The sequence below is a fragment of the Magallana gigas genome, chromosome 6 (assembly GCF_963853765.1).
Source record: "Magallana gigas chromosome 6, xbMagGiga1.1, whole genome shotgun sequence".
Taxonomy (NCBI): domain Eukaryota; kingdom Metazoa; phylum Mollusca; class Bivalvia; order Ostreida; family Ostreidae; genus Magallana; species Magallana gigas.
The window spans coordinates 49,481,623-49,501,225 of NC_088858.1; the positions used below are offsets into that span (position 1 = coordinate 49,481,623).

Below are 19,603 nucleotides of genomic sequence, written 5' to 3' on the forward strand. Positions count from 1 at the left end.
CCTCTTTCATGACAGACTGTTCGTTATCGTACAAAATATTAAAAGTAGATACTTACCGCGATGGAGTAAACACCAAGAGCCCCATTTCCAAATACAGAATGGTCTTCTTCATTTCGTATGGACCAATGCACACTGACCAACCCACTGTGAACATCAAATGCCTTGAATTGTAATGTCATAGCAGATAGGTCCTTCATGTTATGAACAAATATTTCTTTTGTACCGTCACGTACTAGCCACGCATCGCTCATTTCCGGGGGGGAGGAATCAATGTGATGAACAACGGTTTCTTCTATTTGATGACCTATAATATCATTGGCGCTGATTTTAAATGTAATTGTATTTCCATCGCTAACACCAGATATTGGAACACAAATATTTTCCTCGGGAAAATTTGGTGTTAACTGGTCACTAATTATATCTACCAGATCTTTTTGTATCGTATAACGAAAACTGGTAATGCCGTGAATATTTAATGTTCCCGTCACTGGAAATTTTCCCGTTGTCTGTTCGTACACCCCAGTAAAATGGTTGTGTACGCCAGTGGCAATGGGACTTAGCGGATTATAATGCACAAATTTGTCATTATAATATCTGTTGGTCCAGTTATAGCACAAGATGCCGTGGTTAGTTTGCCAAAGAAAATTTGTTTTTGCAGATGCTGATATTACCTGCAAAACATAATTTTTGTGTACTTTTATTTTTGATGATGCGTCATAGAGAACAAACCTTCGAGCCTGTCTTGGGTTAAGAGCGATGTCCACTACTTCTACTGCAACGCCATAGAGAATAGGGTCATTTGTATGTGGAATATCTATAACAGTGTTACTGCAGTTGTGGCAAACAGTTTTAGGGATTTTCGAGTTATGTTTCATGTTTAGGGTACCATTGCTATATTCCATTTCATGAAGAGTTATTTCCAAATGACTTATCCCTGAAGCAAATATTGAAGTTGTTCCAGCAATATCGACATCTTCCCAACCTGGAAAAGACACAAATAAAGTGGAAGCATTGGTTATTTCGACAGCAAGTTGAAGTGGAGAATAGGTGCATGTCCCAAAGTCTGAACAATGACGTGGAGCTTGGTCGTCATAGAAGTAACAAAGGGTCCTCTGGGCCGTTGTTGTTCCATAGTGATAAGACTTTGACTCGAAAGTAATGTATCCACCAGCATATGCGTCGTATTTCAAACAAAGCCTTCAAACAAGAATACAAATTTTCTTAAGAACACTAGCTCAAAATAATTCATTTACCGGTAAGGTAACACATAATTTATCAATTAATCATTAATCAAAATACACATTATTTCGAAATGCAATTAATATAGCAGTCAAAGGACATGTAAACATTCATCTACAGTTAATATATCGTAATTCCTTTAACGCCGAGAAGAAACAGACTACCTTGCGAATTCATATTTATTAAAAAGAAATACCTTTCACTGTCCAAAAGTATTACGGAATTCGTCAGCTTAACATCCTTTGTTATATGAGGTTCGTATTTAGATGTTACTCTTACAGGACTATACTGTATGTTAACATCCAAACCTAATTTAAACATAAAACCAACAAAATTACTTTATACAGTTGTTAAAGAAAGTGAAATAAAGTATGTAGTTTTAAAACTTATTACCTGTTTTTGTTCGTTTAAGTATTTCAACTCCAGCAGTAAGTACACCAAAATGAAAGTCTGAATGAGAAGCGCTTGGACTATACTTTGTGTATTTGGCGGAAATCATTAAATGAGTGTCAATATGTTCTGGTTGATATTTTCCGTAAAAATCTTGTTGGTTAAGGCATTGGGACGATCCAATGGTTGGAGACTGTGCTTTTTCTCCATTGCTGTCTCTAATTTCCATTTCACAGGTAACAAATTCAGGCACAGTATAACCTATTAGAAGTAAAAAAAACTATTTTAAATTATCTGTGTTTGTTAAATTTATGCCCAAAGGACTATCAGTTCGATTAGTCCTTACCTATACAAAGACCTGTCATAAGTTTTGAAACTTTAGCATGTAGATCAAAGTAGTCATTGGATACCACATGGTAATCAGCATTCGGGTTTCTTGCAATTGTTTGAAGATTGGGCGAGTCTTCGTCATTTCCTATTCCCATTGCAAAGACGTACACATTAGCTGTATGAATTGCAGCAGATGCACTATATACAGCAGTATTTGATTTTCCATCGGTGAGAACTATAACAATGTCGAGTGTATCTGTCGGATTTGAACCCATCATATTTCGAGCTTCGTTTAGAGCATTAGCAATATCCGTTCTACCTTCACCTCTGAATTGAGTTCCAGCGATGGCTGACTTTACAGTCGCTTGGTCAGTGTGTGAACCGAAGTTAAATCGTGTGGAAACAGTTGAACCGAAAGTCATTAATGCAACTCTAGTTTCATTTTGACCAATCGTTAAGCAATCTACCAGTTTTTTAGCAACACTCTTTGCGTAGGTGAAACCAGCATTGAAGACACTAGCAGAGTCATCAATAAGAAAAAGGATATCCGTTTTTGTGCATTCTGAAATCATAGCATGAGCTATTAATAATTAAAAGTAAAAGTCAAAAGTAATTTTACATTGAACACATACTTATTCATAAATACTTTGGAATCTTAATTGTTTATTGATTCATACTTCTTTGGTCGACTACTGATCCTATTACGCAGTTTAATCCACTGCATGCACAGCTAGAGGAAAGGGAAGGTCTGATGTCGGCTACAGAAGAGAAAAGCGAATGTTAATTTAAAATAAAGTGAGTCTCGATGATTTGACATAGCAATACCTACGCTCTGTGATTCAAATTGTTTTTAGAGTTGGCATTGTCAAATAAATGGCAATTAAAGGCAAGTTTTAACTACGTCCTTTACATATTCTACAATTTTAATCAAAAACAAAAAGTTGAATTGATTTTATTTAAAAATCTACATATACAATGCTTCATAAATATGTATTATATAACAAAACAAATTCTTTTGTGTGTTCCTAATCTCTGCATATTTAATCTGAAAATAAAAATTAAAAATAGATAAACTTAAAACATTTAATATCTCTCTGTCTCTCTCTTTTCTCTCTCTCTCTCTCTCTCTCTCTCTCTCTGAATTTCCAAACGACTTTGATTTAAGATAAACTTAAAACCTATTACGCTATTTATATACTTATCCAAATTTATCTCATTATAGAAGAAAAACTACCTGGTTTCATGCAGATAAAACCATACTGTGTCTTATCGCACCCTTGGTCATTCCAATTATCATTTCCCTGTTTATGCAATAAAGCCAAGCAGTCTTCGTTATTATTGTTATTGGGTTCACCTACAATCAAAATGATTTCATCAGGCAAAGAAAGCACTACAGTGTATATTATACGTAATCATGTTACATGGCTTTGAAGGTGATATCACAGAAAAGTTGACACGAGGTGTCAGGAAAGTTCTTGAGTGTAATGTCATCAGATGCCGAATGCATAGAGCGACGTAACAAATCAGATCTAGGGATAAAAAAATCGTCTTTTCTCAAGCCTGTTTAATAATATTTAGATTTATGCTTAGCTAAGATTGCTTATTTATGTTCATCATCAAACAATTATGCTAGAAACATCGTTTACCTGCCATAAACTTTTAAAGCTACTTAAAATCATTGAAAATACGCTCATTACATGTTGAACTAGTGTGTGTATAAAATACAAAGCTATGTACTTCTATTTTAGATTTAAGTGTGTATTTCTTTACATAAATAGCGTTTATTTAAAATGAATTACAACATTGTTTTAGCATTACAATTACAAGAAGATAAACTTAATAAGGTTAAAGACCATTTAAGATCTTTTGGCGATTAACAACATTGCAGATCTGTGAGGTAACGAGTTAACCTCAACAAACTTTCAAAAATGTGATGTTGTATTGATTAAAATTTTAAAATAAAACACCTATTTCAATGTTAAGCTGCTTTCTGTCAATCATAGAAAAAGACGTCAACCATCAAACAGTTTTCTGACTGTTCTGTTTATTCAAAAGTAGATTCAGCGAAACGTTAGTGTTGGGAGTCTGACTCTGTTTGCTTGATTTAACTTTTAGTTAAAATGAAGATTATCGAGCAAAACTTTGCCGCGGATAAAAAAAATGTGTTTTTAGTTGTGGGGACTAAGAATTTATATTCACCGCAGTGATACTGGGTATTAAAGAACCGTACGTAATTTTTTAAAGATGTAAAAGTTTCAAATATGAATACGAATTATCTAAAATTTCCTACTGCTCATAACGCACTTTCGAGGACTCTCCTTTTTTAAATCGAGCCTTCTTACAGTTTTATTTGAATGATCTACAATATAATTTCTCTCTATACATTTCTCCACAATGAAATGGTATAAATAATCGATTGGAAACTACGTGAAATGTGTAATAACGTTCCGGTTTCTTACCTGGTGACCATTTCCTGATATTAAATCCATCTTCCGAATCCATCCATACCCACGATCCCTCAACGTCACCGTCCGATCCCCCTATCCACGCGTCACCGCCTGCCATTACTATACAATGTACAACACTAAATAAATTCTTTCACGTTTACAAGGTCAAAGGAATTAAAAACGTATTCCTTATCATTTCAGGATTGTTTCTACATTTATAACGGGAGCAGATGCAAACGATAAAATAAGTATAGTATTAATGGTAAAATATTGATAACTTTATGGAAACAATTATTTTGGTAAAGTCTGAATAAGGAATATATGTTTATGATAATAAAATATCAAACCATTTATACAGAGAAAATAGTACTATAAATACAAATATGCCTATTGCCCAGTAAATTACCGTTAGTCTGTAAAAATGTCTGAACATAATCATCTGGTATACTAGCGAGAGCGCCGCCTTTAATTTTACAGTAAGTTCGACTTTTGTTAAAATTGTAAAACTTTTGATACATCGTGTAGCATCTGTTGTTATAATACATCCAACCGCTTTCGCATCGGTTGCAAAACACACCTGTAACAAAAAATGAAAACCGATATAGATAAAAATTATGAACGGATAAGCATTTTACAGGATATATTGGGTTTATAGCATCAATATATTTACACATCTATCCTGCAAAGATACATGTGCACGAAATTTTTAAAACAAAATATGAATTTGTTTTGTTTGCATTTTCGAAATGTGTTTTTTTAGTATTAACAAGACAGACAGTGGAAGAGCTAGTATTTAAACATGTTCAATATCCTGTCTATCGTCTGAATTGTCGAAACATTTAAAAACTAAGGAATCGTTCTTTTAATATTATGAGGTTATAATAATTTTGGTCGGAGCGTGATCAAATTCAAAATAGCCGGAAGGGCTTTATGATAGATTTGATCACGCCCCGACCGAAAATATCACCTTAAATTTTATTTTCACACTCCTTATATCATCTGCTATTAAAAAGAATAAAAACCTCAATACTGATACGAGCCATGAGAAGCGGCAGTCATCTTTTATGTATGCGTTTAATGCTTTGACCATAGCTTTGTTTAAAGTTTTTTTAGAATATTGAATAAGACAACCAATGGTTTGTCTGCATCCAATTAAAAATTCTCTAAAAAAGATTTAAACAGCTTTCGTTTTAGATTTTGCGACGCTAGTTTCACATTGTAATTTTTAAAATACTGGGTGGGTGAGGTTACAAAATTTACAATATGACAACATCATGACAACATGTACTTTCTTTTCTTTCATTTGAATCAGAAAATTTCATTTTGAAACCTGAAAGACTTAGGAACTGATCTACCTTAAAAAAAACTAGGAATAATTTATCTATCCATAAAATATAGTTAAGAAAAGAAAAATCTAAATATTTAAGATGTAAAATTCAAATATTCTTTCTAGGTTTTTTTAACAAAACCCTTCTTTTCAATTGTTTTAATACATATTAAAGTAACTCAATAATTCAACAGATTGGGTGGGTGGGAAAGTTGATAGTGCAAACCTTACTTTGCACACTGTTGATGTCTTAATTAACACATCTTGATATTTTTATTCTTACCGGTCATTTGAAGGAATGAGAAAATTCCAAAAGCAATTATATGAAACGTCCTTGCAGCCATTCTTGTTGTTGATAAGGTCTCGGTATTTCCAAAGGCTTTTTGAATTCCGTGTAAATTTACTTCCCTGTGCAATTTAAAACTCTGATGCAATCAGAGCAATTGTTTTTATTCATATAATCAAATTGAGAGATCTCAATTGATATATCGAACAAGGCAAAGTAAACCGCAAAGTATTATCTTTTTATTTAATGTTGATTTAAAATTCTAACCACTTTGTTGCATACTGTATTCTGTTTGGTGTTTTATTGTGAAAACCATTTATATTTTTGGTACAATTTATTCATTAGTACAGTAGAAATCATTAAACAACTGTTGGAATTGGGGAATGGTTAACTAAAATTGTTGCATGCATTCATTTGTATTAAGTCGCTTCATAATGTTGTCATATTGTAAATTTTGTATCGACAATATGTATATGACATTGTAACCGTTACGCTGGAATTATACTTGAAGCGGTTACTTCAGATAGGCAGAAATAATGATTAACATTTATCTCAAGATAATGAACTAAGGATTTTTCAACTGCAAAACTTAGAACATATACGACTGAGAGATAAAAATAAATTTGATATCCTACCTGATGTGTGAAAGTTCCTTTTTGTGAGAGTTTCATCACCTTCTTTCCAATTCCAATATGACATCTATTCTCTGGGTCAAGTGGAGACGCCCACCACGACGGTTTGGAGAAAAGTTTCACGTCATAGAAAATGAATTTTTCATTATATGTACATGCTCTACCGTTACATTTCAAAATACCATTGCGTCTCTGATCCAATGTCATTGCAGAATACATGTATTCTATGTGTTCTACGTATGCAACACAAGCAAGGCTGATTAAAACTGGGTGCAAAAGAGATATAAAGTGGACCATAGACCATTATTTTTTTTATGGCAACCAAAGAATTATATATATATATAATATATATATATATATATATATATATATATATATATATTAACATATATATATATATATATATATATATATATATATATATATATATATATACATATTTTTTTTTTAATGAGACTGTTTCAAAGCCCCTGGATAGATTAGCAGCGTCATATTTCCTTTTGTTTTGCCTCGGACTAGAATGTCGCGACGTCATTGGATGAAACGCGTCACGTGGCTGCCTTACAAATTTCTTTAAAAGGCAAGCGTCAAAATTTATAGCGCAACATGGCGGACGTAACGTTATTTGAACTGATTTTCTACACAAACGTTTGTTTACATATCAAACTTTAGGTCCTCGACAAAACAAAACACTTATTAGGTTTGTTACTGACTGTTTAAAGAAATTTGTGGGGTCGGTAAAGTCCATAGAAGGCTCGGCTCCGCCTCGCCTTCTATGGACTTTACCGACCCCACAAATTTCTTTAAACAGTCAGTAACAAACCTAATAAGTAATAATATATAATAGGAATAAAACAAATCCAGATAATCTTGTGCTTCTCGATTAAATAAAACTTGAAATTATTAGGTAACCTGTGGTGACATCAATATTCGCTGAATGCCAATTTCGTAGATTTTGTTGATGAAATGATTTACAAATATTTAATTGTTCACTTAAATAGAAATTGTGACAACATAATTTACGGGCAGACTTATTTTAAATAATTTACGTATCCTCTTAGTCTAATTGGTCAATTTTACTTAAATTACAAAACAAGTTGATGCTCACGATTCCTGATGGAACACATTAAATGTTTATGTCCACTTAGTGGTCAGTCAGCTTTAAGAAGCTTTAAGGGACATGGTGACGCACAAACCCATGATTCAGCAAATATCAATCCCCTTGTTACTATTTTTAGACAGAAATCGCAATCTTTTGACACTTAACCAATGTCCAAAACAACTCGGTTTGTTTTCATGTGCTATTTCCGGATGAGTTTGAATGACCTGTAAATTAATTGGTGATGACTTATGATGCGGAAAACCTTCCGTACGATGAAATCTTGTGTAGCTCTTTTTATTTCCGTTGCCATAATCAAAAGTAAAACATCCATCTTGAGTCACCGTGCCACTTTAACAATCCCCTGTGTTTAAAGCAGCAACAAACGGCGGTTTTCCAATATGTAATGTGTAATGTACGATATCTTAAAAGTATTTGACTCAAAAAGTGAAATGAACATTATATCCTTTCAAAGTATTCCTCGCGGTTTGAAATACATAATTTCAATCGCTGAGTCCATTTTTGAAATGCGTCACAGTACGCTGACTTAGGTAGGCCTCTAAGGAAGTGACTAATGCCCAAGCCGAGGGCGTTGGGACGTGTAACAACGCCTAGATAAGAACTTCTGAAGTTTTGGAAAAAGGAAAAAAGTTGCATGGTGCTAGACCTGCAGAATGTGGTGTGACAAAACGGTAATCTTCTCCGACTTTAAAAATTGCTTCACAAGCTTAGATGTATGTGACGGAGCATTATCACGAACATGCCTATATCCTGCTAGGGCGTAATTTATGATATTCTTTCAGCTTTTTAGCGTTACTTCCACGTTTCGTCATCAGTAACAATGTTTGCAAATTGTCCTTGATTGAATGTAGAAAACATTTCCACCAATTGCTTAGCGGGTTGTACTCGTACCCGTATTTGGTCATCTGCCAATATATGCGGTATCCATCTGGCAGAAATCTTGCTTATTTTAAAATATGTTTCAAAATGAAATGCAGATACACGATTCGAGATATGTTATTAGCTTTGGCAATGTCACAAATCGTGTATCTGCCGTCATTTTTAAATTATTTGTCTGGCTTTTGAGACATTTGCCTTGCCTGCTACAGTAATAGGTCGGCCAAATTCTGCTGCATCTTTAACAGACTCTGTGCCAGTCAGAATTTTTTTTCTCCACGTAAGAACTGTCTCTTAAGATATCTAATCATACTCATAAACTTTCCTAATTCAGTAAAATTCTGCATTACCAAATGACCGAATAAAAACATGAGCGGGCTGACGGACGTACAATTTTATTTTACAACTTTAAACATCACTCTTTACCGAAAAATAGTGTGATACGTGTTCTGGTATAAAGTATCATTTACCTGCGTTCTATTAAATTTAAAACAATTTGTTTCATTATGTTCTTTTTATTTAAAGATTTAATAATCCTGTAATATCATATGGATTCATTCATTGAGAATGTTTTGTTTAAGAAAAACATACAGACCTCCCTTCATGCAAATGTATCCATTTATTTTGTGGTCGCATGGTAGATCATTCCATTTGTTCCCCTTGTCGTGGTAGAATTGCAAACAGTCTTCATTGCTGTTTTTATTGTTAGGTTCACCTGTTTAAAAGTAAAATATTTAGGTGAAGTCATTATTCACTTTTGAAGGGACACTATGTGGTAAAATATTGTTCTGATCATCAATGCATCTTTAATTCTAAAAAGAACTAGAAAACTGACCAGTCAGGAAGGGCCCCGCTATGACAATTAATAAAGAGAAGTGAAAAAATCTTTGAATTCCATCCTCTTTATATTAACAATGATGAAAAATAAATGCCCGGCATAAGATGTAAAGAACTGCAATATATATAAGGTGGTAAAAAAAATATGAAAATTATAAGTAACAACTGTATTTTTAAAATTTCAAGATAATTCCTAAATGTCCAAAAACTCTAAATAGTAACCTTGTATCTGCATAAAACAGGGATAACCTCATGTCTTATAAAAAAAACTAAATTAAATGTGTATTTAAAAAAATTTAAAGAGGTGTTTTATAAAATGCAATCCTTCAGTGAATGCAAATACATTGTATCACCCAGGGTTGACCTCAACTTCAAAACAAACATCAGTTGCAGACAAAGGTGTTCATTAATCTTCATATGACAGATAGAGATAAGTTCTGCTCTCTCATCCTTTTCTTCTAAATTTACAATAAGATTTTTTTTTTTCAAAAATGACAGAATGGGGTTATTATCTGATTACCTGTTAAAATTAACAGCATTAAGGCAGAAAAAAATAAAATAAATAATTAAAAAATAAAATAGTGAAAAAGGATATCTTAATACCCTATATATCTTGATTTTAGAATTCAATAAAATTATCATAAATCATTGTGTATGGTATTTTAAATAAAGTATGAATATTATATTTTAAATCCATATTTCAAAGACTGACACAATACTACACATCATTCAAAATTGACCTTAACTTCAAAACAAAGTTCATTTGCAGAGACAGGCAGTGCAGTAATTAATCTCAATGTGACAGATAAAGATAAAGCTTAGGATTTTCTTCCTGTGAAAGGTTAATTAATCCCAACAGACAAATATTGCACAGCCTTCCAAGTATACAATGGTAACATTCTCAGCAGTTATCTCTCTTTGCCCATTCATTCTTATGCATAGTTAAGGAATGTACCCCACCACCTCAGCTCCAAACCAGAAGACATAGAGAACCAAACGTAGCATCAAAATATGTATTTCTGCCTACTGAACTACCATACCAAATTTGAACTTGATTGGGCAACCGTAAAAAAAGTTATTAGAAAAAAAACAGAAAATTTGTGGACGGAAGAGTGACAGACGGACAGACAGAAGGACGGACGAACAGAGTGATTACTATAGGGCACCCGCAAATCTATGCGGGGCCCTTATAATCAAGAGGTAGCTGAAGATATATATGTGGATTACTTGTTCAATACACATGTTAGATTTTATTAGAAGTAATCATAATACTTCTAAAGGGCTTTTTACAGGCATGGTAATGTTAGATTAACAAAAAGCTTTTGATACTGTTGACCATACAATTTTATGTGACAAACTAGAACTTTTAGGTGTTTATCCACTGAATGGTTTAAATCTTATCTGTCATGTAGACAACAACAACTTTCTGTCAATAATATTTCCTCTGATTTTCGTCTGATTAATTGTGGTGTTCCCCAAGGTAGTATTTTAGGACCTCTTTTACTTTTCATAAATATAAACGATATGGCCGCCAGTGTTGATGAGTACTGTAAACTTATTGTGTATGCTAACGATAGTGCTATTTTTTATGCACACAGAGATCCTGATATTATTGCACAAAAACTGGGCAGTGTTCTTGAAAAGTGTTCTTCATGGTTAGTGGACAACACATTGTAACTTAATCTTGGCAAGACGGAATCTATTTTATTTGGTCCACCAAGAAAACTAAGAAATGTTACAGATTTTAAAATTCTGTATAATGGTCAATGTTATTAACGGTTCTGACAGTGTCAAATACTTAGGAATCTGTACTGACAAGTTTCTCTCATTTGAAAATATTGTTTTAAGCATTGTTCAAAAAGTAAACGGTAGACTTAAATTTTTATACAGAAATGCTTTTTGTCTTACTACACAGTCCATAAAGAATCTATGCTCTGCCTTGATACAATGTTTTTTTTTTTTACTATGCTTGTTCTTCTTGGCATTGTGGAATAAACAAACAACTTAAGCATAGATTGCAAGTTACCCAGAACAAAGTTGCAAGATTCGTTAAACCTGGGTCCCAGAGACAGTGTCTCTTGTAGCATCTTAGATTATTTAAGTATGTTAAGAGTTGAAGATAGTAGAATTGTCCAATTAAAACTCAACCATGTTTTAATATATACCATGGCAATGCACCAGCATATCTTAATGATCATCTTGTATTGAATTACAATATTACAAGAAGTACAACAAGTAAGAATTTTCTTATACCTAAGATAAAAAGTAAAGAGTCTTAATGCTTTTTATACAATGCTATCAACGACTGGAATGCATTGCCTTTGGAGGTCAAGAAAATTAATTCTAAACAAAATTTGAGAAAGCCGTAAAATCTTTCTAGTCTACTAATGCAAGAGATACTATATGACTGCTTGTCCAAATACATTTTTAACTTATTTATTATTATTACTTTTCAGATATAAAAATAATTAAGAAACATGTCATTTTTCAAAGCATTATGTTATATTCCTTTTCAGTATCATGCCTAAATTCCATTATGTAAATTTGTATTGTACTTTTGTTGTTAACCTAACCACATTAAATTTAAGCTTTTTAACAAGGCTTTTATGTGCTATCCTTAGGTAATAATTATCATTTGTATGTTATGTATTCTATATGATAACAATATTGGACAAATTGATTCTGATAATGTCTGTTTTTTATTTGATGTATTTGATGTGTGTAATCATGGCATTCTGTGATATATTTACCTGAATAAAATGAAATAAAATGAAATAATCTAAACTAATCTAAAACATTGACACCATTGCTTATTACTAGTCAAAAAAATGAAGTTTGCTTTTATGGAGATCTTGAGGACATGGATAGAGAGTTCTTTCGCTATAGATATTTGATTATAAGATACGCAAAGTATTCGATTACTTACAACCTGTGAACTTTATTTCCCTTGATATTTGTACTTGACTGTACTTATGACACTGTGAAACTAATAAAAATCTCTTTTGGTTTACCTGAATTCCAATTATTGTATGTAAAAGGATCATCGCCGAATAGCCACATCCAAGTTCCTTCGTGTCTCTCGTCTGTCCCTCCGATCCAGGCGTCCCCAGCGCTCATCACTACAAGCAAACGCACCATTAAAACACTGGAAGAAAACTACAGTCATTCACTTACAAAAAACTACTTTTGGACTTCCGCTGTTGGTGATGTGCCTCAAGGCACGCAGTTTTTAAAGAGGGGACTCAGCTTTGCTTCTTTCCAACTATAATCCCGTAATAAAACTACGGAAAGCTGTCACAAAGTCGTACCATGTCGACTTAAGGGGAAGCAAAGCAATGCAGCAGCGAAGTGGAGGCACCGCTGGACTAATTCTTGGGGGAAAAACAGCCCGCCCGATGTCGAGGAGCAAATTCGGACTTGAAAAAAATAATGGCGTCTTTGTTTGAGAAGTTTGAGAATACTATCATCCAGAGAATGTCAACAGTAGCAACATATTTTCAAGATTCGCGACATCAAAGGCGAGTTTATGGAGATACAAAAAAACCTTCACTTAATTAAAATAACAGATTTACAGAACTTGAGTCGAACAAAGGGCAGGGGGGGGGGGGCTGTAAAAAAATTAATGAGTTTGAAAACAAACTAGAAGTAGTTGAAAATTAGCTTGCATATTATGAGCAAAGGTCAAGAAAGAACAATTTGTTGTTTTATGGCATTGTTACAAAAAAACAAAGAAAATCCCAGTGCTGTAATTAAAGTTTCTTCGTGATAAATTGAAACGTTTGTAAAATGTGCCCCAACAACGACTGCTTCTGAAGCTGGAGCAATATGGTGTGCACAGTTATGCGATGTTACCATCTCCCAGGTTCTTCAGTGGAGAAACCACATCCATGCCACCATAAGCAAAGCTACAAGGAAGCTAGGCTTTCTTAGCCAACGCACACCATCGGCAAAGGCAAGAGCATACTGTACCCTGATCAGACCAGCGATTCGGTATACTTCGTCCTTGTGGGACCTCCACCAAGCCACTCTCACCAGACAAGTTAAGCATGTACAACGAAGAGCTGCCAGGTTCGGATACAACAACTATCGTGATACTATCGTGATACTTATCCCAGGATTGTAATTAGACTACTGCACCAACTTGAATTGGATTCCCTCCAGCATAGGAGAACCATTCACGTACTAGTCCTATGCTATAAGATTAGAAACCAGCTTGTGGACATAAACTCAGAGAACTATTTCGCACCCGGAAACAAACGAACTAGACGGAGTCACGGACTCGGACAGCAGCGCGCCAGTAAAGAGGTTTACATAAATTCCTTCTTCCCGCGATCGGCAAGGGACTGGAATCGTCTAGCAGAGCAAGTTACAGAAGCACATACCATAGAAAAGTTCAGGACCAGACTTTCTAGTGTCCTCTGGAGTCAGCTGCAACCATGGTAGACAACACACTCGGAAATAGTTTTAACAGAAGTATAACTTTAATTCCTCCAGTACATTGGATTCTATTTCTATTCAGAATGCTCAAAGGATTCCGCGAAACCCAGATTATGTGTACAAGCCCTCTACACCTTAGGCTATAATTGGGCTTTTTGTAGAATGAAGGAAAGAAATTACATTATTTCTAAGTGCTGGCAGACACCCATGCCCAAAGGAAAAGTCATAAGAAGGAGAATTTGTTAATTCTTCTCATATAATCCCAAAGGTAAGTTATTATTTAGACTGTAAACTGTTATATTGTATTCTTAAAAGTATAATGCATTGATTACACTCGACAACTTAAACGTTATAGCCAGTTTACAGTTTTTTCATAAAAAAGTAATATCTTGAGGATATCAACATGTCTTAAAATCTATTTTTATCCTACTTGATCATTATTGGTGTGTAACAATAAACATGTCAATATATTTGACTGCATTGCAAAAATATTAAAATTCACCGTACCCCTGCTTTGCAGGAAAGCTTGAACACCGGAATCCTTTACAGATGCGAGGAAAGCTCCACGCAGCCTACAAGCCCCTCTAGCATTGCTACCTGAGATTTCCCCCACGGACCTCCAGTAGCATCTGGATCGGTACAGCAACCAGCCATAGTCACAGGAGAATGTTACACCAATCACAACTGCAATTCAAAGGGAAATCAGAGCGTACAAAAAAGCAGGCGTGCTCAAAGAGTATGTACGACGTCTTGCAAAAAATCATATACAAAAAATCAAGGAAGTATACGCAGCGGCAGTGTTTACAGTCGTTAATTTTCCCATTCTCTTACTGGATAAAAATATAACTATCAAACAGAGTATTTATTTAACTAAGCAATATGCGTGTATCTATCACATTGTGATATAGTTTTCAATATTACATTATTATAGAGGCCCCTCCCCCCTCCTTTACGAAAACCACCATGAGCAAGTTTGGTGGCAATTCAATTTTTTCACGGCCTTGTTTGGTGACTTTACACAGGTAGGCTGTTTTTGTAATAAGACACTTCCCTAGGAAGGTTATTTAAATAGGCACCTTTCTCTCTGACCATCAACCTCCGTGTGTGGTTTGGGTTTTATTTAAATCGACAATGTACAATACATGTGTGTATTTTTTAAAATCGGACTGCACGCCTGTCACGTTTTTTAACTCAATTAGGCAATAAAAATGGTAGTGTTTTAAGAACTATGTATCCCTAAAACAGATCTGTATTCAATAAATTACCTGACAATTTTTGGCCCTTTTTTTTCAAAACGTGTCTACACGACATTAACAATATAGTAGTAATCATATCCGTTGATACACGTTGATACAAGCACGCATGCAAACGCACGCACTAGAATGAATGGTTTATTATTGTTTTATTATTTCAAAAGGATTTTTTTAGGAGCATCTTTTTTCATACAAATTTTAAAAAAAGATCTTGCTCAACAAAACAGTTCAAGTTACAAGTATTGTCTAGAAAATAGAAATAGCTTGAACAGAATACATGCAGTAATGCATAGTAAATCATTTGATGTACGCAGCAATGGAATGTATTGTTCTCAAAGCTTTCTTACACAAATTAATACCTTCTTGACATTACAATAAATGGTCATTTTTGGTGGAGTTTACTTATATATACCTGGAGCGGGCAATAATACTAAAGTCAATAAATTATTTAGACATTACAGCACATTATTTTATCTTGTTAATATACTAGGTCACTGTACAGAAAAAGAAATGTTTTCACGAGCAAGACATTTCTAGAAAATAAACTTGATAGGGAAAGTCTCGCTTATAAACTGATAAAGGAAAAAAGAATGGCTATTTACTGATTCTTCATCTATACATGTATGTGCACACAATTTAGTAAACCTTATCCCTGTGGATACTCCTTATAAAGCCAGTCATCCGGGGGAAAGTTTCCCCATAAATTCAGTCCTCGGGGGAAAGTTTCCCAATAAAGCCAGTCCTCGAGGGAAAGTCTCACAATATATCCAGTCCTCGGGGGAAAGTCTCACTATATAGCCAGTCCTCGGGGGAAAGTCTCACAATATATCCAGTCCTCGGGGGAAAGTCTCACTATATAGCCAGTCCTCGGGGGAAAGTCTCACTATATATCCAGTCTTCGGGGGAAAGTCTCACAATATAGCCAGTCCTCGGGGGAAAGTCTCACTATATAGTCAGTCCTCGGGGGAAAGTCTCACTATATAGCCAGTCCTCGGGGGAAAGTCTCACTATATAGCCAGTCCTCGGGGGAAAGTCTCACAATATATCCAGTCCTCGGGGGAAAGTCTCACAATATATCCAGTCCTCGGGGGAAAGTCTCACTATATAGCCAGTCCTCGGGGGAAAGTCTCACAATATAGCCAGTCCTCGGGGGAAAGTCTCACAATATATCCAGTCCTCGGGGGAAAGTCTCACTATATATCCAGTCCTCGGGGGAAAGTCTCACTATATATCCAGTCCTCGGGGGAAAGTCTCACAATATAGCCAGTCCTCGGGGGAAAGTCTCACTATATAGTCAGTCCTCGGGGGAAAGTCTCACTATATAGCCAGTCCTCGGGGGAAAGTCTCACAATATAGCCAGTCCTCGGGGGAAAGTCTCACAATATATCCAGTCCTCGGGGGAAAGTCTCACAATATATCCAGTCCTCGGGGGAAATTAAGTCTTAATATTAAGCCAGTCCTCGGACTATATAGCCAGCCTTTCGGGAAAAGTCTCACTATTTTCCCAGTCCTCCGGGGTAAAATATAGGTACAGAAATGCTAATCTTATGTTCAACGAATCTTGGCTTAGAGTGCCCAATGAAATTTCTTTTGAAATTTAAAAGTGAATCATATGCACATTCACAAAGCAGATTCACATTTAAGTACAGCTGAAAGCTGAGAATACAGATCATGTTTATCGAACAATCAAAAAACAATTCCGATTTGTATTTGTGAGCAATAATTGAACGCGCTTTATTTATGAAACAAAACAAAAAATAACAGTTTAACAGACATAGGGATAAGTCTTGATAAAATTTCAGAATCTCACCTCTAAGAAATGCTAAAATGATGATTCCATACGGATGTCGTAGTGATTTCATCTTTGGACTTACACTCTCAGAACGAACATTTTGCTTCTTGTCACATACGCAACAAATTCTTCAATTATATTGAAGATATGTATTGGTTCAATTTCACTTCCTGATAGATCTAGACTTGTTTTAGGCCTCTCTTAAATGTAAACTTACGTGCCATAAATTAAGTCGAGTGTAAATGTCTTTCACGAGGTAATTTCTCGTTGTTCTTTTCATTCTTCTCTATCTACATTGAAATCTTGTTTACCTGAAGTAAAAAATAGAACAGAACTTTTAGCTGATTGAAAAGAACGCTTTCTCAAGAATCCAAATGGAGTACTGGGCAACAATTTTAATACGTGAATGCCATTTTATGAATTTCTGTTCTTCGTCCGTAAGGGGTATCCACTAAATTCACAAAAGTACATTACCATATTTAGTTTAAAATATATGTTAATGGTATATTGTACCAATGTTAATTTTTATCATCATTTTCAGTTACATATTCATATAAATCAACTAATATTTACTATTATTAATAAATATTTACATCTACCAAGTATTATTTCCTCTATTTCTTACGGAAACTTATAGTTAATTCATAGCTCTATTGAAACAGCCAGACTGAAATCTACACGCCCCGTTTATCGATTGATCGAAATCTACAGCGGCTGAAACTTACTTACTGATATTGACACGTCCTGTTTATCGATTGGTCGAAACCAACAGTGACCTAGGAAAAATAACGGACTGCACGAAATCATCATGATGTCATATTCAAAGTCTCACAGGAGACGATTTGGATATTTCTTTTAGCTAACGTAATTATGTACATTAACAGTAATATAGTGAATTTTACTTACTTTTCGTAATCAATTTATTAATTAGTTTTTAAAAAGATGTTAATATAAACAATAAACTGCTTTCTTTGGTGATTCATGCGGGTCATGAAGGTATAGCGACCATTGCAGAAAAAAATTACATAACCCGCTAATAAAAGTTGAAAAGTGAATGGAGTAGAGTCATGTATAAATCGTGTTCGGAAAGCCCGCTCAGTTCTGCACATATGCAAAGATCAAGGTCAATGGAATATGTGTCTGTATAGTGTTCTGTTAAAGATTATGAAATGTTGTTTCTTGCTGATCAAAGGATGCAGTTTAGCAACCGAGATTTTTCTGAAAGCCTTGTTGTTGAGAATTTGGAAAATATGCATAATGTAAGATATGCTCTGTTATGCGTGACAGTATTATTTTATTTATTTTATTTTATTTTATTATTTTTTTCAAAAATCTTGAAGATGCATGGCAGCAAACCCACTGGTCTGTAACTCTTGCAAGCATGCGCTGGTTGGCCTCCCCCTTTGTACATGGGGATTAATAGTCCTGTTTCCATTCAGTGGGGGTTTTGCCGATGCAAACAATTAACTGCGTTAAATAGCTTGAGGATGCTTTTTTCCAGCCAACTAGGTCAATAAAGCAAAAACATCAGGTCAAATACAATACAGAACCATTTTGACAAGGCCTTGGACTTTCGGTAGGATGTAACTATATCTATTTCTTGCATCAAAACAAGTAAAAAATGACTGTGGTTTCAAGCGAAATAAACATCGATTGCGTAGCTAGACAAACCGTGTTGATTTCAAAGAGCCGTGCACGGATGAATGACAGGCATACGTCACAATGCTATTATCGTTTTACTAACAGCGTGCCAGTTTGCTTGTCGATCCGTGCTAAAATTTTGTATGCAGATTATTATATTATTCACCGATTGGTTGTTCGATTTCATGGATGTAAATGCTAATTTGCATATCAAACACAGAACCCAGAAACGCATTGACCAATGACATTACATGATGTTTTGGTAGTGAATATCAACACGTGGACAGTCCAAAGCTTGTTGTTTGTTAAATTTATTTCTTTACGTTTTTAACTTGGTTACAATCCGATAGTATCCGTAATATTTGGTTTACTTCGATACTGGTTATTTCATTCAAGAGCGCTTCTAGATTTACCGGATAATATTCGAATACTGTGGAATCATTAATTTCGTGGGGGCCAATTTTCGTTGATTGCTCAAGTTTTACAGGTTAGTGGGGACGTAATTTCGTGTATTATATTATACCTACAAAAGGATATATGACTTTATAACCCATATTCAATAATTCGTGGAGAATGTTAATTCGTGGATGAGAGGCAACCACGAATTCCACAAAAATTGAGCCACCACGAAATCTAATGATTCCACAGTAATGCGACGTTCGTTAAACAAGTAAAAACGGTGGAGGACGTTTTTTATTTCATTTGAATACATTGTCCATCTTCCCCTTTCTAGCGTTTTGTTACCGATATGAAAATGGAAGAAACAGTATGTATATGACTGTTACTACCATATGCAGAAGACCGCGTAGAGTAGGTCCGAGTAAAATGGTGTAGGCACATGCGCGGATCCAGAAAATTTTTCCAGGGGGGGGGGGGGTCCGAAGGATAATTGTGTTTGCCAGGGGGGGTCCGAGGCATATTTTCGCGATAATTTTACTATGTAAATTTAATAAATTTTCATTTTCCAGGGGGGGGTCGGGACCCCCCCCCCCCCCG

General features: G+C 34.7%; 1 protein-coding gene across 4 annotated transcripts in view; it reads right to left on the reverse strand.

Moving 5' to 3' along the window:
- LOC105322065 (uncharacterized) overlaps positions 1 to 17,144 on the reverse strand; it is a 32,563-nt gene extending 15,419 nt beyond the window's left edge. Inside the window, exons 1-9 of one of the 4 annotated variants that reach the window (XM_034467376.2) lie at positions 16,985 to 17,144; positions 14,429 to 14,605; positions 12,496 to 12,603; positions 9,243 to 9,362; positions 2,637 to 2,717; positions 1,976 to 2,521; positions 1,633 to 1,890; positions 1,436 to 1,547; positions 57 to 1,197 (exon numbers count right to left, since the gene is read on the reverse strand). In XM_034467376.2, coding sequence (XP_034323267.1) covers positions 57 to 1,197; positions 1,436 to 1,547; positions 1,633 to 1,890; positions 1,976 to 2,521; positions 2,637 to 2,717; positions 9,243 to 9,362; positions 12,496 to 12,603; positions 14,429 to 14,605; positions 16,985 to 17,036 — 2,595 coding nt within the window. In that variant the 5' untranslated portion in view covers positions 17,037 to 17,144. Of the gene's footprint in view, positions 1 to 56; positions 1,198 to 1,435; positions 1,548 to 1,632; positions 1,891 to 1,975; positions 2,522 to 2,636; positions 3,005 to 3,193; positions 3,314 to 4,418; positions 4,527 to 4,812; positions 4,984 to 6,016; positions 6,151 to 6,654; positions 6,867 to 9,242; positions 9,363 to 12,495; positions 12,604 to 14,428; positions 14,606 to 16,984 lie in introns of those variants that run through there. The other 3 variants (XM_034467374.2, XM_034467375.2, XM_034467378.2) reach the window with 3 other exon arrangements.
- Between the last annotated feature and the right edge of the window lie 2,459 nt (positions 17,145 to 19,603).